This window comes from Lycorma delicatula, chromosome 2 (assembly GCF_047948215.1).
Source record: "Lycorma delicatula isolate Av1 chromosome 2, ASM4794821v1, whole genome shotgun sequence".
Classification (NCBI taxonomy): Eukaryota; Metazoa; Arthropoda; class Insecta; order Hemiptera; family Fulgoridae; genus Lycorma; species Lycorma delicatula.
The window spans coordinates 161,468,399-161,494,989 of record NC_134456.1 but is presented as its reverse complement, the minus strand read 5'-3'; the positions used below and the strand labels follow the sequence as shown (position 1 = coordinate 161,494,989).

Below are 26,591 nucleotides of genomic sequence, written 5' to 3'. Positions count from 1 at the left end.
TGATGCTTGGGATAGATTATCGAGGAGCAGTTAGTATTAATATCAACTGAAGCTAGAATAGCCGCATAAAACACATCAGACTTAAAGATTCAAATCAACGGTTGGGTATTCCGAGAATTGTAAAGTGACTTAGTTGACATTAGATAAATAATATTAATGTAGAATCAAAAAAAAAAAAAAGTTTATATGAGATCTAAAGTAAATTGAGTAAACGTTGTAAAAGTAACACGAATAGGATTATATTATATACTAGGACCCAATAAGCATCAGTTAAAAATAAAATAATAAATTACGAGAGATCGTATTGTATATGACATATTTATTTACAAAATCATCCTTTGTAGTCTTTTTTATTATACATATCTGACTGATTATTTTATAAGGGACTGGAATAAAAATGGTTTTACCTAATACTAACCTCAGTTAGTAATTTGGCTTTTCATATAACCCGATTAAATAAAGAGTTCATTGTCAGTTCCATTAATACGCAAGATCACATCATCACTATGTTCAGTAAAACAAGCGGCTACCTGCAACCAGCAGAAGATATCACCAGGCCGCCACAAATAGAATCGGAAGGGCATCCCCAATTCCTATGTCGTTTACCAAAAATAAATAAATAATATATTTAGAAAAGCGTAGGGATGATGAATGAATAATCAAGTCATATGCCTCTCATCGGAATACTTGCCCGTGCCCATCGCATCACATAAATCACCATAATAGTAATCGACACCTTTTTGGTATTTTTGCCTCAATATCATATTTTATAAATATTTTTAACGTGTAGAAGATAAAGTTTAAGTTACATAATGGGCCGAAGAAATAAATAATTACGCACCCCACCGCGAAATAAGTTACGCGGTGGGACGAGAAACGCCGCGACTGTGCTGCCGTAACTGGGCTTCTCGAGGTAGAGACCATTTTTGGAACGATTTTACGCAGTTCAATAGGTTTTGACACTGTGACGGGTTTTGTGTCGGGAATTCTTCAAATGAAATATCGGAAGCGAGGAGGTGCGGGACAGCTCCGTACGGAGCTGCCGTTCGCCCGTGCTTGCATGGGTGGGCTGTGTTGATGAAATGCGGGGGCTCTGGAGCCCCTGCGCTAAAAGACTGAGTCCCGGTAAAGCCATCCCTTTGCGGGTGTCCCCGTTAGAGGCGAAGGACGCGTCCCAGTTGCTGGATGATAGTGGCCGGGAGCGACATAGCCGGGCTTAGAAGTAAAGGACCACCTGGAACCGTGTTCATGCTTAATTGGGGGTCTCGTTCCGGGAGACACGGTTAAAAAAAAAGTTTACATAATGGAAATTTCATCATGTTATATTTTACAAACTTTATTATAGAATCTCTTTTTTAACTAAGATTATATATTTGCACAATATATACTCGTGGCTATACTTGCTATAAAATTATGTTTATGTGACAGCTGTAATCGCAGTATCTTAAATACTATTCAATTTTTGGATAAAGTTTCATATTTACAAACTTTTTAACGATGTCTTTTTATCCTAAAAATATAACAGTTATATAATAGATGAAAAATCCAACTCCAGTGTTACGTATTTCTTCTAATTACATATTATACTGAACTTCTAAACGGCATAATATTTATTTTTTAAATAAAAATCATATTTATGATGGATTAAATATCTGAATTATAGTTTTATCACTTTATGGAAAATAAGGGTAAAATTATATACAGCAACAAAATTATTTTGACAAAAAACATACCAATATAATGTAACTACTTATTTTTATTAACACAGTCCTTTTCATCTATCCATTAATAAATAGATAGAATATATACGTTTAATTAATTTTATTTTGATTATGAGATACGAATCCAAAATTAATTTATAAAATACTCGCCTAATGCTGTGGGATACTAAATAAGAGATTTTAGAGTATCATGACGTTACACAATAAAATATCGTAATGACTAGCTACCTATCTTCTACAAGCCATCCCTGAATTTTACGGATGGCAATGCCCAAATCAATCATTAGAACTCCCTAAACGCAAACAACATTTTCAACTAATGCTTTTAAATAAAATTTGATTGAGGCTGCGCTAGAACACGTGTGCATTTTATAATAATACAAATAAATATATTTTATATAATTATGATTATAAAAACTGATGTTTCTGAAAATCTATCTCATATTTTTCTGTAGTAAAAAGAGAGTTAAAATATAGCTGATCATAATAAAAAAAGTAATTTATCACAAAAAGACATATTATAAAAACGAATAAAAATCAGTATGAAGTAACATATAAAATTGTAATGAAGGAATAAAGTTATATTATACTCGTATATACAAGTCGTATTACATATATAATACGACTATTTTATATATATATATATATATATAAAATACGACTTGCAAACAATAAGAAGTGTATTCTTCAAGTACTTTATGGTTTTTTTTTCAATTTGAAAAAAATAAATATCAGTAATTATGTACACGTACACCTTTAATAAAAAATTACAAATAATAAGTACGTAGTTTTTAACATCAGCATTATTCTAGTATTAGATGAAAATTAAAGAAAAAATACATTTAAGCGTGCAGCATATGCACATAAAAGAAAGATGATAACAAAACAATGTACAATAAACCTGAAAGCATACAAATTCTAATACTCAAAATGATATTGAAAGGTGTATGCACGACTGTTTAATTAATGCAAAGGATGAATATAAATTATGAATTGCAGTATAAAATAATTTATATAAATCAATTTTCTATCATATTTAGTGTACAAAAAAGTAGAATTAACTTAATATATTTTATTTTGAAACATTAGGGAATGAATAAAGTAGATGGAAAAATGATTTGATTTTTAACACAGATCAAGTAAAATATTAGTGTCAAGAAAGATAAATGATTTCAAAATAAAATCATAACGTATAAACAAACCTCCTACATTTAATAGCAAAAGCTGAAAAATAATTTAATCGATAAAAAAAATTTCAAAAGAAAACGTCATATCAATAAAACTGTCTTATCTTTATATTGAATCGCTCTTCTGATGAACATATCGAATCTGGCGTTTAAAAGTAAATATGTCCACCCTTTCTTCATTTAATTTTTTATACATTACAATTGCCAATATATTTCCTATGTAAACGTACAATGAATTCGAAGAAACAATTGCTAAACAGTTCGTAGCTATAAAGGAAAGATAAATTTTGGATAACATATACAATAACCCTTATATAATGTAATAACATCTGATATAGTGGACAGTTCAACAATTGTTATATAGAGAAGTAATGGGGGATCAAATATATACTCGTAAATATCCTAAATGTGCTTTAAAAGATTTAGTTTTGGAAATAAAATTTGATATAGCACCTTTATAGATTTTAACATTTTGTTGCTTTATTCCGTATTATTTTGTTTAATAATACTTACATTTGACTATAATATTGTAATAAAGACTTAAAAATGTTAATTTCAATGTTATAAAACGAAAGCTGGAATGATAAAACCTTAGTAAATATTTCACCTTTCAGGATAATCGCAGAAAATAAAATTTTTTAAACAGTTTACCGAATAATAAATGTAAAAATAAATATCTGGCCAAAAATTATTTATTGTAAGAAAGTTAAAAATGTACTTATTAAGTATAAACTACTGTTTTATTTTAAATAAAACATTTTTTTCTCTCTTACTTACCGATCAGTAAACAAATACAATATAATATTTAACTAAATTGAAGGATTCAATATGACATTGCTTAAAACTAAAAAATAATTCATCGTTCAAAAATTATACCTGGATGTCATACACCAATTGTTTTCTTATTCTGTCTTTATTATTTTTTTTTAATCCTATCACTGTTTATAGTAGTTGAATGAAAATATTGGTAAGAAACTGTAGAAAATTTTAAATTAACTAATAATCAGATTCATAATTTATATCTGTATCTATCAATCCTTACAAATCATTTATCAAATAATCATGTTTAAATAAAAATAAACAATAATACATGAATGTGAACAGTATGGTCAGCTTGAACTGTTTTTATTACAATGTGACTTTCACTGAAGTGATATGAATCATAGTATTCCTTTCAAGAGGAATATTTAGATGTGTGATGCAGATTTATATGCGAACGCATCTTGAAATAAGATGAAATGATATGAGTGCATTCTGCATAGATTAAGCGAACATTCATCTTAGATAAGTTTTATTCTAATTCACAGTGCATTCTTTCACAAACAAATTAAAAATTAATTATTCAGTAGTAGTATTTTATATTAATGAAAAACATTTTTTCCTGATCTATAAATGTTACCGAAAATAACTCGAACAATAACAAAATTATAAAATTTAGTAAAAGGCATTTAATAAAATATTAAAAGCTTAATATTTCAGGCACTTAGTTATAAGTAAAAATTTGAATGCACCAAGGATTCTTGGTACAAAAAATGTGAGGAAAGTTTCTAGAAAGTGGGAGTCCATCATTTAGATAAGTAACGAATTGTATTATAAACACTAGGAAAGGAATTCTTTATTCCCTTCAAATTACTGTTATCCGTATTTATAGTTTGCAATGAAAAACTGAGGTTTTGTAAAATTCAACTTCTTCCACTTCAACTTCTTTGTAATGAAAAATTGAGATTTTTTTGTATGTGACGTGGTTCAAAGACTTAGGACAGTTTTGGTTTTCTTCTTCCTTTAGATGTGGAATCTTCATATATAGTAATCTCCATTTAATAAATAGTTTTAAATAAAATAAATATTATCTATAATATTATAGTAATATAAATTATAGCAAAGTTTTAACGACATTAATCTTGTAAGGCATGGAAACTACAGACGTAACTGAAGTAGAAAATCTGTTCAAGAAAAATAAAGAATTTTAGAAAGGATTTGTCGTACAAGAAGAACACAAGAAGGCCACAGATTAAGCTCAAATAATGAGATTTACTATAAAATTGAAGACCTGGAAGTAACAATAAGAATGAATGAATCAATCAAGGTTAAATAAACAGATTTTCAATAAATTCTGGAATTATAAAAAAGTCAAGCTGGCTACGTTAAAAACCAGCTCAACAGATGAAGAAGAGCTCAAAAAGTTCAACATTACAGAAAATGACGGTCTAGATCAAAAAAAAAAAAATCGAAGTCGAGGAAGTAAATCTAACGCTTCCCCCTCATCAAATTATATACATTAATATTCCTAGGAATAAATAGTTATTATCAACAGTTCAACATGACTTTCACAATTTGTTAAGACAATATTTTATTTCTTAGTTGTCTAATCTGGCTTATTTATAGCATTAAATTAATATCTAGAAAAATTAAAGTAATATCTCCTTAATATTTAAAAAAAATAAATAAAACAAACGAATGTTATGCATGTTTTCATATACAAAAACATCCACTTTTTCCCAAAATATCTACAGTTCCAATTACAATCCTATTTTCTACTACCATGACGATCTCTTCTTTCTTTCATATTCTTCTACAACAAATTTTTCCCTAATGAACGTCTGTTCTCTATGGTGACATTTCATCTTTTGCCTTTCATTGTTCTTATGAATAAATATTCTTCAATTCTAGTTGTTCGCCTAATAACTTCTAAGGATGCTATGTATGGCCTATCCAACTTACTGAAAAATATCTTAGAAAGAATGATCGGACAGACAAGTCGAAAGTTAATGTAATTGCTTGTAAACCCGCAGTTTATTTATGTTGCAGTATATGTGTGTCTGTAATGTGTATATATATATAAAACAGTTAGAGTTCAGTAAGTAGTAAATAAATGCCACGAGAAACTGGATATCAGTTAATTCCAGGAAATCATTACGTTCAGAAATGTCTCGTAGCTGTAGCCTTTGTAATAGTATAATTTTTATTTAGTATACTTCCAGATGGTCGTTAACACGTCCTAAAAAGTATTCTTTATGATAAACATAATTAGCAATAATGCTAATATTCAATAACTAATTAATTCATTATTAATTATTATCAATAATTCGTAATAAAATGTACATCTATTCTTTGTATAATTTAAGAGTATTATAAATTAAAAACACCTATGTGTGTGCGCTTGTGTCTGCGCGCGCGAGTATAAATATATATATATTTATTATTAAATTCATACATATATATATATATATATATATATATATATATATATATATTAATTTAATAATAATTTTTATTAAAAATAGAATGATTATGTAACACCTTTACTAAACATGAAAATGTTTTTGTAATAATATTAAAGGTGATAGCAATTTTATCGGTAATTACAGAATATGTCTTGAGTTACAATGCTATTTAATGATAAACAAGAAGTGTTGTTTAACGCAACTCGTTTATACAAGTACGCCTCCTATGTTTATCTTGTACTTGTTAGATTTTGTTACTTAAAGACTTAAGTCAGCCGATACAGAGATGTAGTTGTATCCAAGCAGCTCTTTAGTGTACTGGTTGATGGATTAAGACAACAGAGCAGTTTTAAAGTGTACAAACTCACAAATCACTAATCTGCTTTACTTTACTTAACAACAAACAGTTGGATGTCATTGTAGAAGTGTTTAATAATATCACAGGAACACAAATGAATACACATGTACAAACAGACGCACATTTAAGTAAAATTTCTCTCTCACTTTAGTTTATATCTTTCAAAAATTCAGCTCTCCACAAGTTTATAAACATGCCATTCTGTTATTATTGTTTTCAGTTGTTGCTAAATGCAAAGTATTTAGTTTATCCTGGTAGACAAACTAAGCGAAATAAACATACCAACCCCATCATTAATCTTATCTCATTAGTGTAAAATACATATTGTTATACTAATATTACGTTTACGTTGACATTCATTAGTATTTGAAATATATTTAATTCAGACTATTTCTACATAATCTTAAAAACTAACCAGTAATAAAGCCATTTGTTGTAGTTACTGTGATTAGTACTGTGAAGAAGAACAAATAATTTAAAATGATATTAAACAAGAAGTATTATTTTACATAATGATCTTCCTTTTGTAGCAAAGCTTCCTACCTGACAAAATCAGTCAAAATTTCAATAAAATTGTTAAATTTGATTTATCATTTGAAATATTTTATCATTTGAAATATTTTATTAAACTACCAATTTTGAAAATAAATCTCAATAATCAATTCTGAATAGATTTTTTCGAATCCAATCCTAGATTAAAAATGTATATCAAGTAAATTTCTTGCGAATTTTATAAAGTACAATAATAACTCAGTATTTCTTCTTTTTTTTTGTTTGACGATTTCACCAAATAAACTCGAACTTTGTTCGTAGGAATGTGAAAATACAAATTTTACCATGCCTGGCCGGATTTGAACCCGGGACCTCAGGATTCAAGGCCGAGACGCTACCACCCAGCTACGGAGATCGGTCTTTTTAGTAATTTAATATTATTATATGTCTGTTAAATAATTATGATCTAATAAATGGCGATTTTATTTATTTTTTTTTACGTGAGGGACAATCCTCGTAAATAAATTAAGTTAAGACGTAGAATAGATTATTGCCCCTTTAATAGTAGTATTGGCTTAACCGTTTCAAGCCATTTCATCTTACATTTAAACACGTCAACTCAAAACCGCTAATGATTAATGAAGGGTAAATTTTGTTTAAAACCCTTCAAAATCCAATATATTATTAGCGAGGTAGGTGTAGGCTACCTGAAGGTAGTAATGCTTCCATTTTTTTCAGAAGAGTTACTGTCTTCCACAAGAAAAATCCGTAACCCACTGCGGTTCATCCGTGGGTAGATTGTCCTTTCTCATTACTCATCCTTTTCCTATTTGTTTTAATTTTTTCCTCATTTTCAGTTCTGGGAGTGTAAGTTCTTTTTTATCTATGTTTAGAGATGCCAGGATACTGTTGAGTTAATTTCTCATTGTTGTGATGAAGCACAGATAATTGATGGGTGTGGGCCAACGCGGAGACCCCTGGTCCTTATCCGATGGCTACAAAATAATCGTTGTTGGTGAAGTGCCTGAAAATTAAAGCAGGGCTTTCTGTTCACTCCTAATAATAGAATATTGTAGCCTAGATTTCAAACAGCATTAAAATAGATTCATTTCCTGAAGATGAATTTAGATAAAAAAATTAACATATCATTATACTTGTATAAGCCAAGAGAGATTTCATAGTCATAATCGGCTAATATAAAATTCAGAGCTAGTATGTTTAACAGTTTTTATAATTATGTTTTTTGTGCTATACTTATTTGAGAAATCATGGGAAGTATATAAAAACCAGGTCGACTTGTTTAGAAAATAAAATTAATTTCATAATAAAGTATAGTAAAGACGATAAAAATCTAGGAAAAGTTTAATAAAATATTTAATTACGAGCACATGACCCAAAAAATTCGTGTTTTATACGTCGTTATTTTTTTTCATGCATAAAAATTCATTGAGGAACTACAATAAATGAAAAAAAGGATGTCAGTCCAACGTCAAAAAACTTTCAATAAATTTAGATTTACTTAATAAAATTATCTTAATTTTTTAAATATATTGAAATGGAATGTTTCCCTGGACTTTGTAAATAATAACCGTGATAAAAAAGTAAATTTTTCTTCATTCTGAAGAATCTCGGTAATTTTTTTCGGTGTTTTTTAACTATAATTCTGAATTTAATTTTTCTTTTTATGTTATCGTAAATGTCGAACAGATTTTTTTGGAAGTACAAAATGATATCAATAATTTTAGTAATTAATCACCGTGATTACGTACGTCTGAAAACTTCAGCTTAGAATGAAAATCTTTTTATCTTTTTTCTTCCTAAACACTGCCAGATAATGATAATATGAAATAGCAGGTACCATATAAATACTTCGTAATAGTTAAATAAATTAATGTGCCAGTTGTAGAAAATGGATGAAAACTGAAATTTATTTTAAAATACAGTCAGAAAAAAAAATACTAAGGCAATAGAGGACTAGATTTTATGTTAAAAATAAGATATGAAAGAGGTCTAAATATATGTGATGTTTAATTTTATCGATTTACTGATTTTTGCTCTCGAGTAAGAATAGACGTGTTCCTAAATTTCTTTTTTTCAGAAAGGATAACATAAAACTAATATTTTACTTATATTAAATTATATTTCTTTATAAACAACGAAAGCAATTTAATTTTAATATATAATTAAAAATTTGAATAAATGGTTAACTATGATAATAAAATTCCGCTAATTGGCATTCCCTTGTTTTATTCATCATTATTTTAATTTATTTTTTTTAGCTCTCGTTCGGTTTGATTATGTTATTGCATAAGTAAGAAGTTGTGTAAAAAATATGAGCTACCGTAGTGTCTTTCCTGTTTATCATGTTGATTTTTACTATTTCTTAAATCGATCATGTGAAGCATTCATGTAGCATACAATTTGAGAAGATTGATATACAGTGTTATAGAATAGCATAAAATAAAAGTATAAATATTAAGAATTAGTTCACATTTTAATGAACATGATGCGATTTTACTTGGAGTCATTATTATTATTTTAATTGTATTTCTGTTACAATGATTATTGTTTACGGTAATGAGGTACGGTGAACCTGAGAGAGTTGATTTAAAAAGTGATCTTAGCGGTGGACACCTGAGGCAATGCGGTAGACTTAAACGTTTCTCTCTACTAACAAACATTTTTATACGAAATATGATGAAAATGTCTCCTGTACGCCTCAAGCGTGGAAAACTATATTAGTGGAATTGCGAAAAGGAACATTTTATTCTGTTTCTTTTGAAATATTCATCTCTCTTTAACTTACATACCGGCAACGTGTTCTTTTTTTCTTTCACTTTATTTTAAACACCCTCTGCCTTTTATTCAAAACAATTAAATTAAATAAAAAGAAAACGTAAGTACAGGAATAAAATACCAGTATTTAAAAGAAAAAACTTATTTCACCTTTTCCGGTGACACAATAATTATGAAATTTTTCTTGCATAAAAATAATTAAATGAAAAAAAACGCAGAGTAATTTTTATTATTTTGAGTTATTATTAATTTAATTAAAATCTTATTTATTTTCCCTGGCATTAATTAACTTTAAAATATTCGTAGAAAAGATGAAATAACATTATTATATACATAAAAAAAGTGTTTGAATAAATATCTTACTTGTAAACTGGCTATTATTAATAATTACATTGTTAGAAGGGGTGGGATTCAAATTACGCAGTGAGAATGGTGTTGACTATATCATTTCTTTGCAAACATTTTGCTTTTGTTTCCAAATCGATTTACTTTTGTTAAATATTTTATTATTGGTTGTTATTAAAACCATAATCCAGATATGTGACTATAGAAATATGTTTCAATAATTCAACAATGGGGTAAATTAAACGCCACTGACGCGGCTCATCCACAGTTATCCCTAAAACTAGCAGACGTGGTTACATATATTTTGTTCAACCAGTTATCACTGGTTATATTGAAGTTTCAATTTTGCTGTTTAAATTGACATGGATATATTCGCTGATTAACTACAGGTTTATTTTCGCTCATAAGTACGGTTGTTAATACGTAAGGAGCACAATTTCATACCCTATCCATGACATTTTTACCTTTTATTTTACTCCATAGTTATATTTTTATTGAGGGTAAATATATAAAGCACATTGTAACATCTACTGCAAGCAAGTGAAAAATATGAAAATATGTTATAGAAAAATGTTATAGAAAATATGTTATATGTCTATATATATAGAAAAATATGTTAATACATATTTACTATTTTCTTCTCGAGAAAATTAAGGTAAATAATTATTTAGAATTTCTTTTTTAATTATTTTACTTAAAGAATAAAGACATTTTATTTTAAAATTCTTTAGGTATATTGTAAATAAATAAATTATTCAATAATTTAATAGCTACTAATATTTTATATTAAATAAAAATAAAATTAGTTAAAATTTAATTTATCAAAAAATAAAATAAAATTTGGTAAATATTTTTCTTTATGTAATGGGCCTCCTGCTATTTTAACTTTGAGAACGCGTGCTTTTTTTAAAGCACCCGTCGAAAATATTCGACTTGAATTAGCTGAGTTAAATTATAAATAAATTTGAATATTTTTTAGTTAAATTAAAATTTTTTTTTTCCATTTTTAAACATAATTTTAAAAATAATATTTTAGCCGTTAGAAACTATTCTCAGGAATAACCAAGTTATTGTTTTTAGTTTTCACAGTTTAAAAAATCTAATTTTAATTATATTATTGAAAAATAAACAGATTTTCTCTCCTGGTGGGGGATTGAGTAAAGTATTCTTCCCCCAGTTCTGAGATAATATATTGCTATTATCCTTAATACTAACACGGAAAATAGACTCCTTTGGAGTAATCCATTGTTAAAATAACATTGACCTGTTTTATTTCATATATAACGATATTTAATTTTATTTAAATTTTATAAAGAAATTTTAAAATTTAATTTTGTTTTTCATAATTTTTTCAGGATGAATCACTTCCTACGGGAGATAAGGCTCTTGAAGGGTTTTCAATCACTCTGGAAAAAGTTGACAGGCATCAAGCCGGTGTTTACCAATGTACGGCATCAAACGGAGTTGGAGATCCTGTTACTGTGGACATGCAGTTAGATGTGCTATGTGAGTATTAAATATTAAATCGGTTACGCTATATATAAGCGTTTAATTAAATATAATAAAATCATAAATAAATAAATTAATTAGTGTTTTGTGTAAAAACGCTATCGGTCAAATACATGTATATTCAACGTCTCAGTTTACTTATAACCGGTGTACGAAATTAGTAGAGGAATAATGACATTTTTTAGAGGGGGACGGTTATAATGATTCCAGCGTCAGTATTTCGTTTATCACAGCTTTATAATAACGTAGGTCGATTAAAGTGACGTGCTGAAATTTGAGGGGGGTTTCTTTGCCTCGATGACATGCACTGTAGTTGAGAGTACGGTAACGATAAAATGGGTAGGAAATAGAGATAGAGGATGCATGAATGAATGTATGAAGGTACGGAGGTTACAAGGAGAAGCATGTAAAAGGAAAAGTTACGAAAATTGTGAGAAGGGGACCGTAAGAAAACGTAAAGACCCTTTTTATATTGAAACGGACAATTTGTTCTTCATTATTGCTTACTTGCACTACGTGCCACGTAATGTGAAAGGGCTTATCTTGATAACACTTTACCCCTCGGTTCCTCATCCATTACCCCACCCTACAACAGTACCGTCTTATATTTTTAATTTCCCTAATAGAAGGGGAAGAAAGCTACGGAAATGTGTTGAAATTAAGAAGGATTTAAGATGATGCAGTTTAAACACTAATTACAAATACTTCTTGGGAGGTAAAATAACAAAAGCTTACATCTCTGTCTGGAATTTCTTTTATTAATTTCCCGGCTTTGTTGTTCACATAAATTTTGTGTATTTTTACGAACAAAACGAGTATAAATGAAGTTTCTGTATTACTATTCACTGTGTTGATGCCAAATAGTAAACTACAATGATTCCCGGTAATATGAACTATTGTTTTATTTATTTTTCACGAGCTTACATTTTACCTATTGCCGTAGATTTTAAAATTTATTATTTTTTTATATAATAATAATCGAGATGTAAATTAGTTTTTGAAATTTATGGCTGGGTATTTGTTACACTGTAAGAAAGTAAGCGTTTTTTTAACATATATTTTGTTTAACGTATTATTTACTGTAATTACTTTAACTACATTTGACAACGAGTAATAGCAAAATTTATTTTATAAATTCTATACCATTTACAGTTTTAAAAATCTGCTTTTATATTAGTAACACATTTATTAATGTGTTAATATTAGATGGATAAAAATTGTTTGTATTTATCTAATATGTACTTTTTTCTATTTGTCTAATGAGAACTGCAAAATTAGTTACCAAGATTCAGCTTTCACTATTTTTTTTTTTTTTCTCTTACGAGTTCGAAAATATATTCGACTTTAGTTTTTCTCTCATTAGAGTCTGCGTAAATAGGTTTTTATTAGTTACTTCTATTCATACATAAATGGATATTACAAAACATCTCTTAGGGCTCATTTCTACTAAAAAAGTTACATCAAACGGACGGAAATAAATCTCCAAAAATAGTGAACAGATTTAAAAACCTTATTAAAATGTTGCATTTAGAACAAAAACCAAAACATACCGTTACATACAAATTACATATTACATCACAAAACAAATATATAATACCTCTGTAATAAATGAGAATGTATTCTCCATTTCAGTATAAAATGAAGCTGCTTTGAGTTAACAATGTACTTTGGACAAACGGAATGCAGCTTCATAAAAAGATATTTAATACTTCAAAGAACAAAAGCCAACACGAGTAAATGTTCTCTAACCGTTCCTTAAATAGAAATCACAAACTGACTTACATTAACAAAACCTTGATATTTTCCCAAAACATATGAATAAAAAGGACCACTTCTTAACACACTCAAATATTGTGAAACATAAAATTTCATTATAACTGTATAATTAATCAAAAGTCGGAACTAACACACATTTTTAGAATATTTTTACACAAAAAACACCGCCAGCAATAATATCAGAGCGCCAGCTGTGGAAAATCAGTCACTGAAGAAAACTTCAAAAGTAACTAAAATTATGATGAGGAGTATTTAATTTTTTTAAAAACCGGTATTTAAGAGGTGGATTTAGTTTATCGTTAAAAATGAGTAGTTTTTCAGAACAAATATTAATATTATCATGTATTTAATATAAACTACACAGTTACAATTAATTTAATACAGATTTAGATTATACCTCAAGAAATTGTTTTAGATATGTAGTTCGGAATTAAACCTTAAAAATCGGAAGAGCAAAAAGATTACAAGTTATACATACATAAATATGTAATGAATATTCGTTTAGAAAAAACACAAGATTTTCATGGAAAAAATAACAACTTCGTTATTTGTCCTATAAGGTCATGGAAATGTAGGCTACTTTACCATTTTCTGTCAGTAGGATATGAGCAATGTTTTTTGTCTCAAAATAAAATTTACAATCGGTTAGAGTATTACAGTTATAAGTAATTATGATCATATACAATCAAATGTAAAAGGTTTCCATCAAAACGTCTCAAAAATAACATTCTAATATTCCTGTACAGAAAATATAATATAAGTACACCTATAAAGTTAAGTCAGAGAACAGAGCCATTGATAGTTCAACTCAAAACAAAACCAACCATAAGAATACATAAACAAGAGAAAAAAATGAAAATAAAACTATTATTAATAATGAATGATAACTAAAATTGAGCAGTGTGAAATAATGATGAGATATGATATGCTAAGTTTACACTTCAGAGATCACAGTTCCATTTCAACTGCATCTTCAAAGATCAGTTCCATCTTAAATCACCAAGGTCCATCACGTGGAGTCGTTTTAGCCTTCAACGTCTTCACTATTGTCTACAAGGTTAAGAGATAAATAGTTTTCGTGGTTTGTTTAGCCGCAATTTATATTTTGTACCGAATCGCCGTATTTCTTCTCGTACATACGGTGAGATATTCGTGGATTTCATAGTTTTATGAACCAAGGAGCCTCTATGATGTTCTTCAATAACTTATTTCAGAATCGTATATAAGCCGACGTTACCGTTCCTGTTGTACTCCAAAGCTGGATCCCACAGGTCTAAATCGTTTTCAGGATCGTTGTATAAAATAATTGTTTGTTAGGTAATGAAAGCTTTGTATGTCTCACTCAGCAACCAGAAAAATTCCTTAAACTTAATATCCAGTTGTTATCTTTTCTATCTTACATGGACCTTCAACACCAGATGACGATCAAGTAATCGCATACTTATACTTATTAATTGCATTACTTATACTTGACAAAACTAACTTGACAAATTTGAGGATGAAAATTATTTAAAAAAATGTATTTAACATTAGCGAAACCGGACAGTATAAGTTAATTTATTACTTAAAAATTACCTCTTTCAGAAATCGTATGAAAAATGTAAAAAATGTAAGAAAAAACATAAAAATCTTTGTTTGTTCACAACATCAGTAGATTTTTATTCTTCCATCTATTTTTTTTACTGTTTTCCATTTTAATTAATGGAATAACTTACCAGAGGTTTATTTTATATTCTACAAAAGAATATGGGTTTTATGGTCCACTACTGTACAACGTCATGATCTAGGTTTAATGAACTATTTTTATATACTCGTAAATATATACTTATATATATATATATATATATATATATATATATATATATATATATATTAATTATTACTAGCCGGTTAGGGGCTCGCTTCGCTTGCCCGGCCGACTAGCCAATACCTTTATCCCGAAAAAGCTAGGGACTCGATTTACGGGTTAAAACTTGTACATAATACGTATATTATGTATAAATAGTATATTATATTATAATAATACGTATAATACAAATTATACTTCCCTGGAAATGTATCTCAAGGATTAAAATTTCCTTGTAATTACAAATATATCCTGCAAATTTGAAAGCAACCAGTCGATTGGTTATTGCGTGATGCGAGAATGAACAAATAGATAAACTTTCGGCTTTATGCAAGAAGATGTATTTATTATATTTGTAAATTATACGCGCGCGCGTACAGATATAGACAAACACACACACACACACACAGACAGAGAGAGAGAGAGCGAGGGACAGAGAATTACAGAATTTTTTTTATCTGAATGTTTCATTACAATTATTACTTTTAAAATATTTTATTATTATTTTTTTTTTAATGAGAACTGAATTTATATTCTTATCGTCTGATAAAAATGATAGATACATTTTGTAAATCTATTGCATACAAAATTAAGATGAACGAAAATAACAATTTATAATTTTTAAAAGAACCATATATATTGTTAATTTATAATATCATTGTTATTAATAAATGAGACTGAACAATCAAGTGAACTGAATTGCGGTTAACCTCCTGTTTAACAGTGAGTAAGTTAGACTCCTAAAGGGACTGCATTTGTTAGATGTATTAGTTCTTCGAGATTTGAGATGAATCGGCTTCCTTAGTGTGTTGCGCATCGTCAAAATTCTTCATTTCGTTTCGGCGCTTACTTTTCTTGATTCTTTGATTTGTTTCACAGTTTCTTCGTTTGATTAGTTATTCTTTGCGTGATTGATAAGATTATTTTTTGGTGATTTTTGCTTTTTACCAATGTAAAAAGCAAAAATGTTTTTCTGAATTTTACCAATGCTTCTTGGACTCATCTTTGTGTGTACTTATTTATGATTATTATATGTTTATATATACTGTATAAGACATGTATATGTAAGCATATATAAGTATACATTTACAATTCTTTGAGAGATTTCAATGGAAAACCCTCTCTGCATGTCACTTTTTTTTATTCAAATTTGCTTATGGTTCCGGTAAATTGTGGAATCGATAATAAATTAAATACTGGGGCAAAGAAAAAAAAATTAATATTCTTTATTCCTTTTTATTATAAAAAAAGACGACCAATGAAAAAAAATTAAGTGCGGAAATTATTAACTTTCCTGTCAATTTATAGAAAACTTTAATTTATGTATTAATGGCTCTCTGTTAGCCACCGATTTAAACAGCTCAGTAAACAGACTTTGATCTATATATATTAAAAGAGAAGGTAGATGTAGTCCTGAAATTGATTCCAGTTCACATTAAATAACATTTAAAAATATATGACAGGAACACTACCTCTCCTTCCTGGTCACAGATGATTTTTTGTCATTTTGTCAAATGAATCTTATTTTTTAAATAGTCGTTAGTGCGTTTCACATTAATTCTGTGTTTATTCTTCTTATGGCCAAAGTATGCACAGAATTATAACACTGGTATCATAATTATAACGATGAATTTGTGGTAAGATTACACAATAAAGCAAATAAAAAATGAAATGAAAAAAGTAGAAAACCATACTGATTCTGACGATGTAAATCTTAAAATCTATGGTTTCACAAAGAATAAATAACACTTGAAGAATTTATCAAGTTCCAGAAAAATCACAGAACTTCATTCACAAAAAATAATAATAAAAAGTTTTCTAAAACTAATAGGCTATTTTCAAATTATTTATCCGTAAATTAACAAATAATTTTTAACTACTGTAATTTTAAATACATATTTTTCTTATATTAAATTTTCAATCTATTATATTTTAAATGATCTAAAACCTTTTTATTTCAGTTTATTGCTTTAATATTTTGATTTTCATATCTTCCGCTGATGAGTATGAAAATGTTTTATTAATATTGTGAATACATTTTTTTAATAGTATTTTGTTTTTGACTTGTTGTTGATAAATAATGTAAACCTAATAATTTGAAAACAAACAAAAAAACAGGTAATTATACAAAGGACAGTATAATTTTGCCGGCGAATTTTCCGTGTTACTATGTCGTTAAAAGTATCGTAGAAAGAATTTAATCACATTGTTAGAATCATTCATTTTTTCTGTGTAAAATGTGTAAAACAAGCCTTGATTATCGATTTTCCGTTTTATTTATATTGCTGTTATAATAGGGAAATAAATAAATAATAAAGAAAAAAACACCGCTTTTCAGGAGATTTTCAAAAAATAAAAATGTATAAAGTAATATAAAAATTTAGGCTTCAAAAATCTGATACTCCATCGTGATCTTTGTATCACTCTGGTGGGTTCCAGTTGAATTGAACGATTTTTTAAAACTCTCATCCTGTTTTTGCACAAAAATTTGCGTTCTGGTATGTAACAATCAATTTTGATATACTAGGCGTCGGTTTAATCGTTAGTGCAACACGAAAACCACTATCACAATTTTAAATGGAATTAAATGACGTTGATGAATGATAAACACAGATTTAAACCAATTTTATGAAATACAAAGGCGCGGGATGATGGCAATTCTCTCGTTCAAATAATGTCTGGTTTCAATTTGTTATTATCAACTTGTTTATAAGTTAACTGTTTATATTTGTTTATTCGTCACGACAATACAACAGTGATTAATACATAAAACTAAAACAATGATCTAACAAGAGTTGTTATTAGATTATTTTGTTTCTCCTTAGCGTAACTTCCATTTTGCTTTACTGATGTTGGTAGAGAAGCGTTCAGTTTAGACATCGTGTCTCATGTGGTTGTTAATCTGTTACCATATAACCTGGCCGTGACAGTATTGTGCGTGTGTTAATTTAATTATCTTCAACTCCAAAGCGTTTGTAATGATTCCTTATCATATATCTGAATGCAATTTTCTACTTTAACGTAAGCATAATGTTAAACTAACCGTTGTAAATTGTACACAAAAATATAAAAAAAATTAATTTTTATTTTCTAAAATGTTATTTAATTCCCCAATTATATTAGTACAATAACATGTTGATTGTAAAACAAAAGTACCTTCTTTATTTTTCTTTGTGTAATATTTACATCTTTGTTTTTAGCATGATTTAATTCAAGGCCACCTCAATTAGAGTAGCTGATCTAACCTAGAGCAAATTATACTTAAGAATAAACGATTAATTTACGCGATTATACTTACTGATATTTTTTAAAAGTTTATTTATTAAATAAAAGTATTCTCATGGATAATTAGATATGGTATTTGAAAAGACGCGCTGCGCAATAAGAAAAGTTCATATTTTATAGCAGTAAGTATACGTTGAGTGGAAATTGTGTATGCGAACGAAACAACTGTCATTCCAAGTAAAATTTTTTTATAATTTCAGATCTAGTTCCATACCGCGTTTCCATCACTTTATTTTGATTTAACAATGTTATAGTCAAATACATGTTGCACTGACAAATCCACCGATAAAAAATTTATCGCAAAACACCCCTCAATCCTAAAATTGAGCTTTTCTGAAAAAAAATTTGGGTTTTAAAAATATTTAATCAGACTAAACTCAGGGAGTAATAAATAATAGTTACATGAATAACATGTTAGAATATGCAATTGTTATAGCCTTCAGTTATTTTTTTATAGCTGTCTGAATTACACATTTCCGAAAACCTTTAAAAAATTTTTTTTTCTATTTTCACACCAATAAAAAGGTAACAGAAAATCGGTACGTACGTATCGTTTTGTAAATTTTACATAGAATAGCCAAATGATTCTAATGGTGTAATTAAATTTTTTCTATTAATTTTTGACGACAAAATGAGGCGGAAAATTCATCCGCCAAGTTACATATCGCTTGGTATAATTGTCAAATAAAAGTAATTTATAGTAGTGATTGGAATTGATAATTTTTCTCCAGATAATATGGTGATTATTTTACTGCATTACTAGCTGACTTAGTCCAATACTGAGAATTAAAAAATATGAACTGACAAAAAAGTAAAAAAAAAAAAAAAACTTATTAAATAAAACCCTTATTCATTTAATTTCATGTTAATTGAGTGAAATGATAATTTTTGTATAGAAGTTCCTCAAACGGCTATAACTTTACAGCGACGCACGAAAGAGAGAGAGCATTTGAGTGAGCGAAGCGAAATGAGTGACGATTGAGTGTATGTATACGAGTATATAAAAGCAAGGAGGGCTTTCTAATTTTACATCAATGATTGAAAAGTTAAAAAAGTAAAATTTAATTACAAAAAGATAATTTAATTAGTTAATAACAAAAAACAAACTTAATAACATAGCGTTACATGCTTCTGTCACGATTAGATATATTTTGAAGTAGTTTTGATTAAAGCATTTGAAAAGGATCTTCATTTTAAATAAAAAAAATTCATAAAGAGTTTATCTTGGGTGAAAAATAGATTTCGTAAACTGAAAATCAATAAAAGTAAGTGTGTCCTACAGCATTACTGAAGCGCGGACTACTTTTAATTTACGAATATTTGCGCTCACGCACGAACACAGAAAATTAATATACATGTACGTAATATATTGTGCTTCCTGTCTAATTTGTTAATTAATTAACGTTTAGATAACATTAATAATGATTCACCTTGTCTATTGTGTTATCTACATTTCCCCCCACTATTCTCTCATCATCGTAGGTTAGTCCCCTTATCCTTATTTGTGGTCGTCCAAGCAGTTTTGTTATATATAATTAAATAACATCATTAGTTACTGTCACATCCGCCGTACAGCGCTGTTGTCAAAGTGTCACGCTAGTGAGTGAGTGACCGACCGCCTCTGTACATATATCCTATGATTTCATCTAACTTATGAAGGGCAGCGGTTTATGTATCAAACACCCTTTTCTCTTTGAGCGGCGGTTGACGTACTGAGATTAGATCTATTAAACATAACATATAAAAAGGATTTTTATTTTAATTAAAAAAAGAAGATAGTGAGTATTGTCATTAACAAATAATTCGTATACAAATGAAATGTTATGATAATAAAGTGTTAACAAATAAAGTGAAATAAAAAAAAAACGAATTATAAAACAAAAAAAAAAAAAAGAAACAGATTAATGACAGATTTACTAAATGCGTATTATATTAATGTTAGTTTTAATTATTGAAAATTAGCTTGACTGACATCGTGTTATTAAGAGAAATTAGATAAGAAAGAATTTTATCACAGATTGTTTAACCAAAAATATTAAGGCTGGTGAACTATTATTATTCCTGTATATGTTAATATACGCAGGGTTAATAAATACCGGTTTAGGAGGTAATGTAAAAATATTAAAGCTAGAATAAAGAATAAAAAATATAATTTTTTGTAATTTACGATCTAAGTTGCAAGAGGTAAACTGGGGCCAGATATTGAGATGTAATAGAAAAGAATGGAAAACTAGACCAAAAAAAAAAAAAAATCATGAAAAGTTTGTTCACACTGATGGATAGTGGTGATCATTTAATAAATTTATTATTTTTATGAGAAAACAGTCTAATTTTAAATATAACATCAAATTTAGTGTAGAAATTTTTAGGTTAGAAGAGTTTTTACAATATTTTGATTATAAGAATCAATTTTTTTTTTAAATAGTCGCCTAATAAGCAAGTATAAATGTACTGTATTTCTATTTTTCCGGAATCTTTTTTTTCGTCTCAACAGGGACTTCGAATGCAACAAATATACGGAGTAAGTCTATCCGAAATCAATGCAGATCTGATACAGAATCACCATGAATTCCTTTATCTCTACTCACAGTTCTTTTCTTTAATAGCCTTCCAGTGGCAGTCAAATATCGTTAACAGGGAATAAAAATACGTGTTAGGTGACGATAGCGGTGGATAAATACAGTATATATATATATATATATATATATATATGTAAAATATATACAGTTACGTAGATATCATACACAACTTTTTCTTCGTTAAATTTTTAAAATTTCATTTAAGACGGGTCATTTATATTTAAAAAAAAAAAACACGAGGAAACAAGACTTTAGCCCAATTTTTGGTATATGCAGTTTACAAGCACTATAAATATAAAAAATATATATAATTCCCTAAAATAACTAAATTTATGAAAATTATCTTTGCCCTTTTCGAAATTTGGATCAAGGATGACTTGGCTTTTAGCTGCTTTATAAAAAATCTTTATATCTAATTATCTAATTTGAAATCTGTTTTAATTTATGAGTAATAAACTGTCTAGTAAACATTTCTTTTTCAAAACCGGTAAGAATTGTTTTGTAGAAACTACAAAAAAAAAGATTTTGTTTTTATACCAAAGATTTTTATACAAAAACGAACAGAAAAATATATAAAACATTTAAACTAATTAGCTCAAATCTGGTTTTCTTCTTTAAATTGGTTTATCTAAAACTGTGATAAGAGTGTAGAGCCAAATTTAAAATTTGGTTCGTTTCATTTAAAAGAATATAATGTGTACGTATATTTTTTTCTTTCGCTGACCACATTGGAGTAAAAAGCGGCTTAATAAAATTAAAAATAATTATACATTTTTAATTGTAAGAGATTTAATTAATTTAAATTGATTTTCCTCGTGTTATATGAATTTCAATTTTTAATCGTTTTACTACAGCAACTTCTTTCACCTGTAAAAATTGTACTATTATAACGAAATTCTCACTTTTACTCATAAATTACACCATAAACAGGAAAAAAAATGTTCATGTACAATGTTATATTGGTGTGTTTCACAACTGGAAATGTAATAATTACTCCTTTTTGAAATAAGTATATAACTAATTGTAATATATACTAAGAGCGTTCTGTACAAGAGTATGTTTGATTTAGTATAAAAATCCATCTTAGAATAAGTGTAACATAAATAATATATTTTTCGTTTCTCTTGTAAGGTAATATAGGGATTACTGTCTCATTAAATAAATATTTTCAATGATTTCTTTTTTGGTTTCCTTGCGTATTCAATGGGTACGGTTGAATAATTCCTCGTTTATCGGCAACACAATAAAATGGCCGTAATTCGTGTCAATTAAATATAAATAAACAAGCACGGATAAATTTATACCAAACACCCAAAAACGTTCCGATTTAAGGTAAAGAATTTCTTTCTTATTTATGTTTTGTAACTTGGCAAGACGGACCCAAATATTTGACAATTTGAAACACATAAATGTTAAATTCTTTGGTTAAATGTTAAATTCTTAAGGTTAAATTCTTTTTTTCCTGACCAATGAAGTTATTCAAAAAACGGTAATTTTTTGTTTATGATATTGTTGGTTGGTCTTGTGTATCATTTTACTTAAATCAAATGTATATATATATATCAGAAAATTAAAGTATATTCAAAACGCACACACACAAATTTTCACGTATATTGTAGCAATAATAGATATATAAATATGAAATTACTTAACCCTACTAAAAATGTAATAATAGCTCCTCCTGATAAAAGTTAGTTTTTATAATATACCATAAGGTATGGAATGAGAAGGGTTTACTTAAAATACAGAAAGAGGACTATAAAATATATACGGAACTACAATATGTTATTTTTCCCCCTCACTAATTTAAAACCACCTCCCTCGAAACCTCTTATTCCTTCTTCCACCTCGTAGTCGCTAACTTTCATAGAATATATTAAACTTAGGGATTCTTCTTTTCAAGTGTAACTGGAACAGTAATAAAAATCTTTTAACTGCTCACATTGTGGATGCAGAGCAATAAATATTATTAAACATATTATTTTTATTATAGTTTTATTATTTTTTATAGCTATTATTACCGTGCTATCATCATTACACATTATATTGCAATTACTTTCATTGTATTCATTTTTTTTTTTGGAGGTTTTAAGGGCATCAATTGCTGTGGTCATTAGCCCCTTTCACATCATAAAAGAAACAAGAAAATACATACTTTTCCCTCCCGATAAAAAACACGAGCGACATAGCCATTAGATAGTCTTATCAATAGAGATCTCCTAAAAAAAAGGCTTGTCATGGGATTAAAACTCTAATTTAAATTTTTTCATTTTGTGTTTCTACAAATGACAAGGGTGTAAATGGTCTTTGCCACTTAAAAAGAAAAAAAAAACATTTCTTGCGAAAAGTTATCAAACAATCAAAATTTACATCAAATGAACACTGTCCAAATCATCATACAAAACATTAAAAAAAAACACAAGTATAAAAACAAAATAATGTTAAACACTTTAATGATAAGGGTGTAAAGGACCCTTGCTACATAACGTCAGACATCACTTGTAATAAAATATGTTCAAAGTACATAAAAAAAACACATATTAAAATTTTCAAGTTATACAGAAATAAAAAATAAATGATATTTCATGCAAAGCTCAATAAGTCTGTCTCCTCTTTCATTCCATTTGCTTAGACCGTATTCTCTCACAGTATTTCCTTCCTTGCCTTTTCCGATGCCTGCATTCCAATCTCCAAATATTATTAAATTTTCATCCCATTTTATGTGTTTAATTGTTTTGACAATTTCTTCGTATACACACTACCTCATCATCATCGTGAGCACTTGTAGGCTTACACACGTTAACAATCGTAGTCGGCTTAGGTTACGATTTTATCCTTATTACAATGATAATATTGCTAAGCCTTTTGAAATACTCTACTTTCTTCCCTATCTTCTTGTTCATTACGAAACCTACTCCTTTTTTACCTGTTTAGCCTCCGGGAATCACCGTCAGGTATTACTTCAGAAGATGAAGAGAACGATATGTATGAGTGAAAGTGAAGTGTAGTCTTGTACAGTCTTAGGTCAACCATTTCTGAGATGTGTGGTTAATTGAAACCCAACCACCAAGGAACACCGGTATAAACGATCTAGTATTCAAATCCGTATAAAAGTAACTGACTTTACCAGGATTTGAACGTTAGAACTCTCGACTTCAAAATCAGCTGATTTGCGAAGACGCGTTCACCACTAGACCAACCCGGTTGGTTAACGAAACCTACTCCTGCCTGCCCTTTATTTGATGCTAAGTTAATTATTCTAATATCACCTGACCTAAAGTCGTTTTCCTCTTACCATCGAACCTCACTAATTTCTACTACATCTACATTTAACTTATTCATTTCCCTTTTTAAATTTTCTAACCTACGAACTTTTCTAGACTTCTAATATTCCACTCTCCGATTTGTAGAATGTTATTTTTTAATTTTCTGGTGACCCCTTCCTTATTAGTCTCCAGCTGGAGATTCAAACAGGAGACTAGTTTACCCGGGAATATTTTACCAGGGAAGGAACCTTCATCTTTATTACATGAAAATGAAGAGAGCTACATTTTCTTGGAAAATAAAAGCAGTCGTAGTTTTTCATTGTTTTCCGCTGCGCAGTACTCAGAAGATTGAGTGATGTTGATATGGCCGTATAAATCTTCCTGACCTACGCCCTTAACAACTGCTGAAAGAGCTGCTGCCCTATTTTTTAGCCTTTTATCAAGATACCTCTCCGATACGGTTGCACCTTCTATCCAGCTTCTTTGTATCACTGAGCCCTCAAGCTTCCTCATCATCGGCAGATTTCATGATTCATAGAGGAAGTTTGCAATAATAGCTGGTAATAAAAAAATTAAATATTTTATTTTAAAAGATTAAAATTGTCAACTAAAATGCACAATTTTTATATTTCGCTAATCATTTTTTTATTATACGAATAGAACTAATACTGGTAGTAGATCTTGCACTATTAAAACCTGCCCATCTCCTTAATACCCCAATTTCATAAAATCACGATCGGGCAATATAGCTATCCACATTATGGATATACCGTATTTATTCCTCCAATACTAGACGGCGTGTGTGTGTATAATTTATATATAACATTACCATTCTGAAAGATTAGTAATTACTATTAATATCATAAGAAAAATAGGGAGTAGCCTGTGGTCAATATTATGTTTAAAAAAAACGAAGCTGGAAGTACCTCGAATTTATTTCTATTCTACATATACTCGTATAACCCTTTTTGCTAGAACTGTTTACATTGTTATTTAAAACTTAATCTACTTAAATTTCACTTTTTACTTCCCTTTCTACTAATACTTTCTTTTTCCTGTTTAGCCTCCGGTAATCACCTTTCAGATAATACTTCAGAGAATGAATGAAGATGTGTAAATGAAGTGTAGTCGTGTACTGTCTCAGTTCGACTATTCCTGAGATGTGTGGTTAATTGAAACCCAACCACCAAAGAACATCGGTATCCACGTACTAGTATTCAAATCCGAGTAAAAATAAATGACTACTAGGACTTGAACGCTGGAACCCTCGACTTCCAATGAAGTCGAGAGCTGATTTGGGAAGACGCGTTCACCACTAGACCAACCCGGTGGATTTTTCTACTAATACTGTCATTGTGTGATCGCACCTAGTTAAACCAAAGTTTTTACCATCGTAAGTACAGTAAGAAATCATGAAGTTTATAGGAAATAAAAATCGATAAATTTTGTTTCTCCATAAAATTAAACAATACTTAACCCAATTTCAACCCGTTTTTAAAGCTTCCTTAACATCTGTTGTTGGAATTTTTTAATTTGCAGTCAGTCTGTAATACATTTTTATCAAATCAAAATTTTTATCATGAATTGGAATTGCTAAAAATGTGACATAATGTGATATAAAATGCCCGAAGAAAATCAATTTCCTTCGTTGAATTTGAACCTTTATTATTTAGCTAAGAAAACCTGCCGGGTTAGTTTGTGGTTAAACTCGTCTTCGAAAATCTACTGATTTACGAAGTTGAGAGATCTAAGGTACGAGTCCTTGTAATGCAGGTGCTTCTGTATGGATTTGAATGCTAGACTACGGATACCGGTATTCTTTGACGGGTGGGTTTCAATTAACCACACGTCTCAGGAGTGGTTGACCTAAGTCTGTTCCGGACTACATGTTTACCAATACATTTATTCTTATATTATTTTACTATATCTGCAGCTACGACAGAACTGGCATGTGCGTAGCGGTAATTGCATTTTCCTATACACAAACCATCAGATTCGGCGTATCTGGAAAACTGGTTAGAGGATACAACATTAATTAGGGAAGGAAAAATCAACTTTTCTCCGAGTATTAAAGCGTTAAGATCACGTTAAACGTCTTCTATTGCCGAAAGACTGAATTTCATGTTAAAAAAATTGATACAAATGCAGCTTCTGAACTACTAACTTACCATAAATCTGCAAATTGTTATATTATTGTATCTAAGTTG

The 26,591-nt window shown here is 28.7% G+C and overlaps 1 protein-coding gene across 1 annotated transcript in view; it reads left to right on the top strand.

Annotated features, from left to right (window-relative positions):
• The window catches only part of LOC142320294 (lachesin-like), an 884,028-nt gene that overhangs the window by 801,459 nt on the left and 55,978 nt on the right, over window positions 1–26,591 (top strand). Inside the window, exon 5 of the mRNA XM_075358001.1 lies at window positions 11,479–11,629. Within this exon, the coding sequence (XP_075214116.1) occupies window positions 11,479–11,629 (151 nt within the window). The remainder of the gene's footprint in view (window positions 1–11,478; window positions 11,630–26,591) is intronic.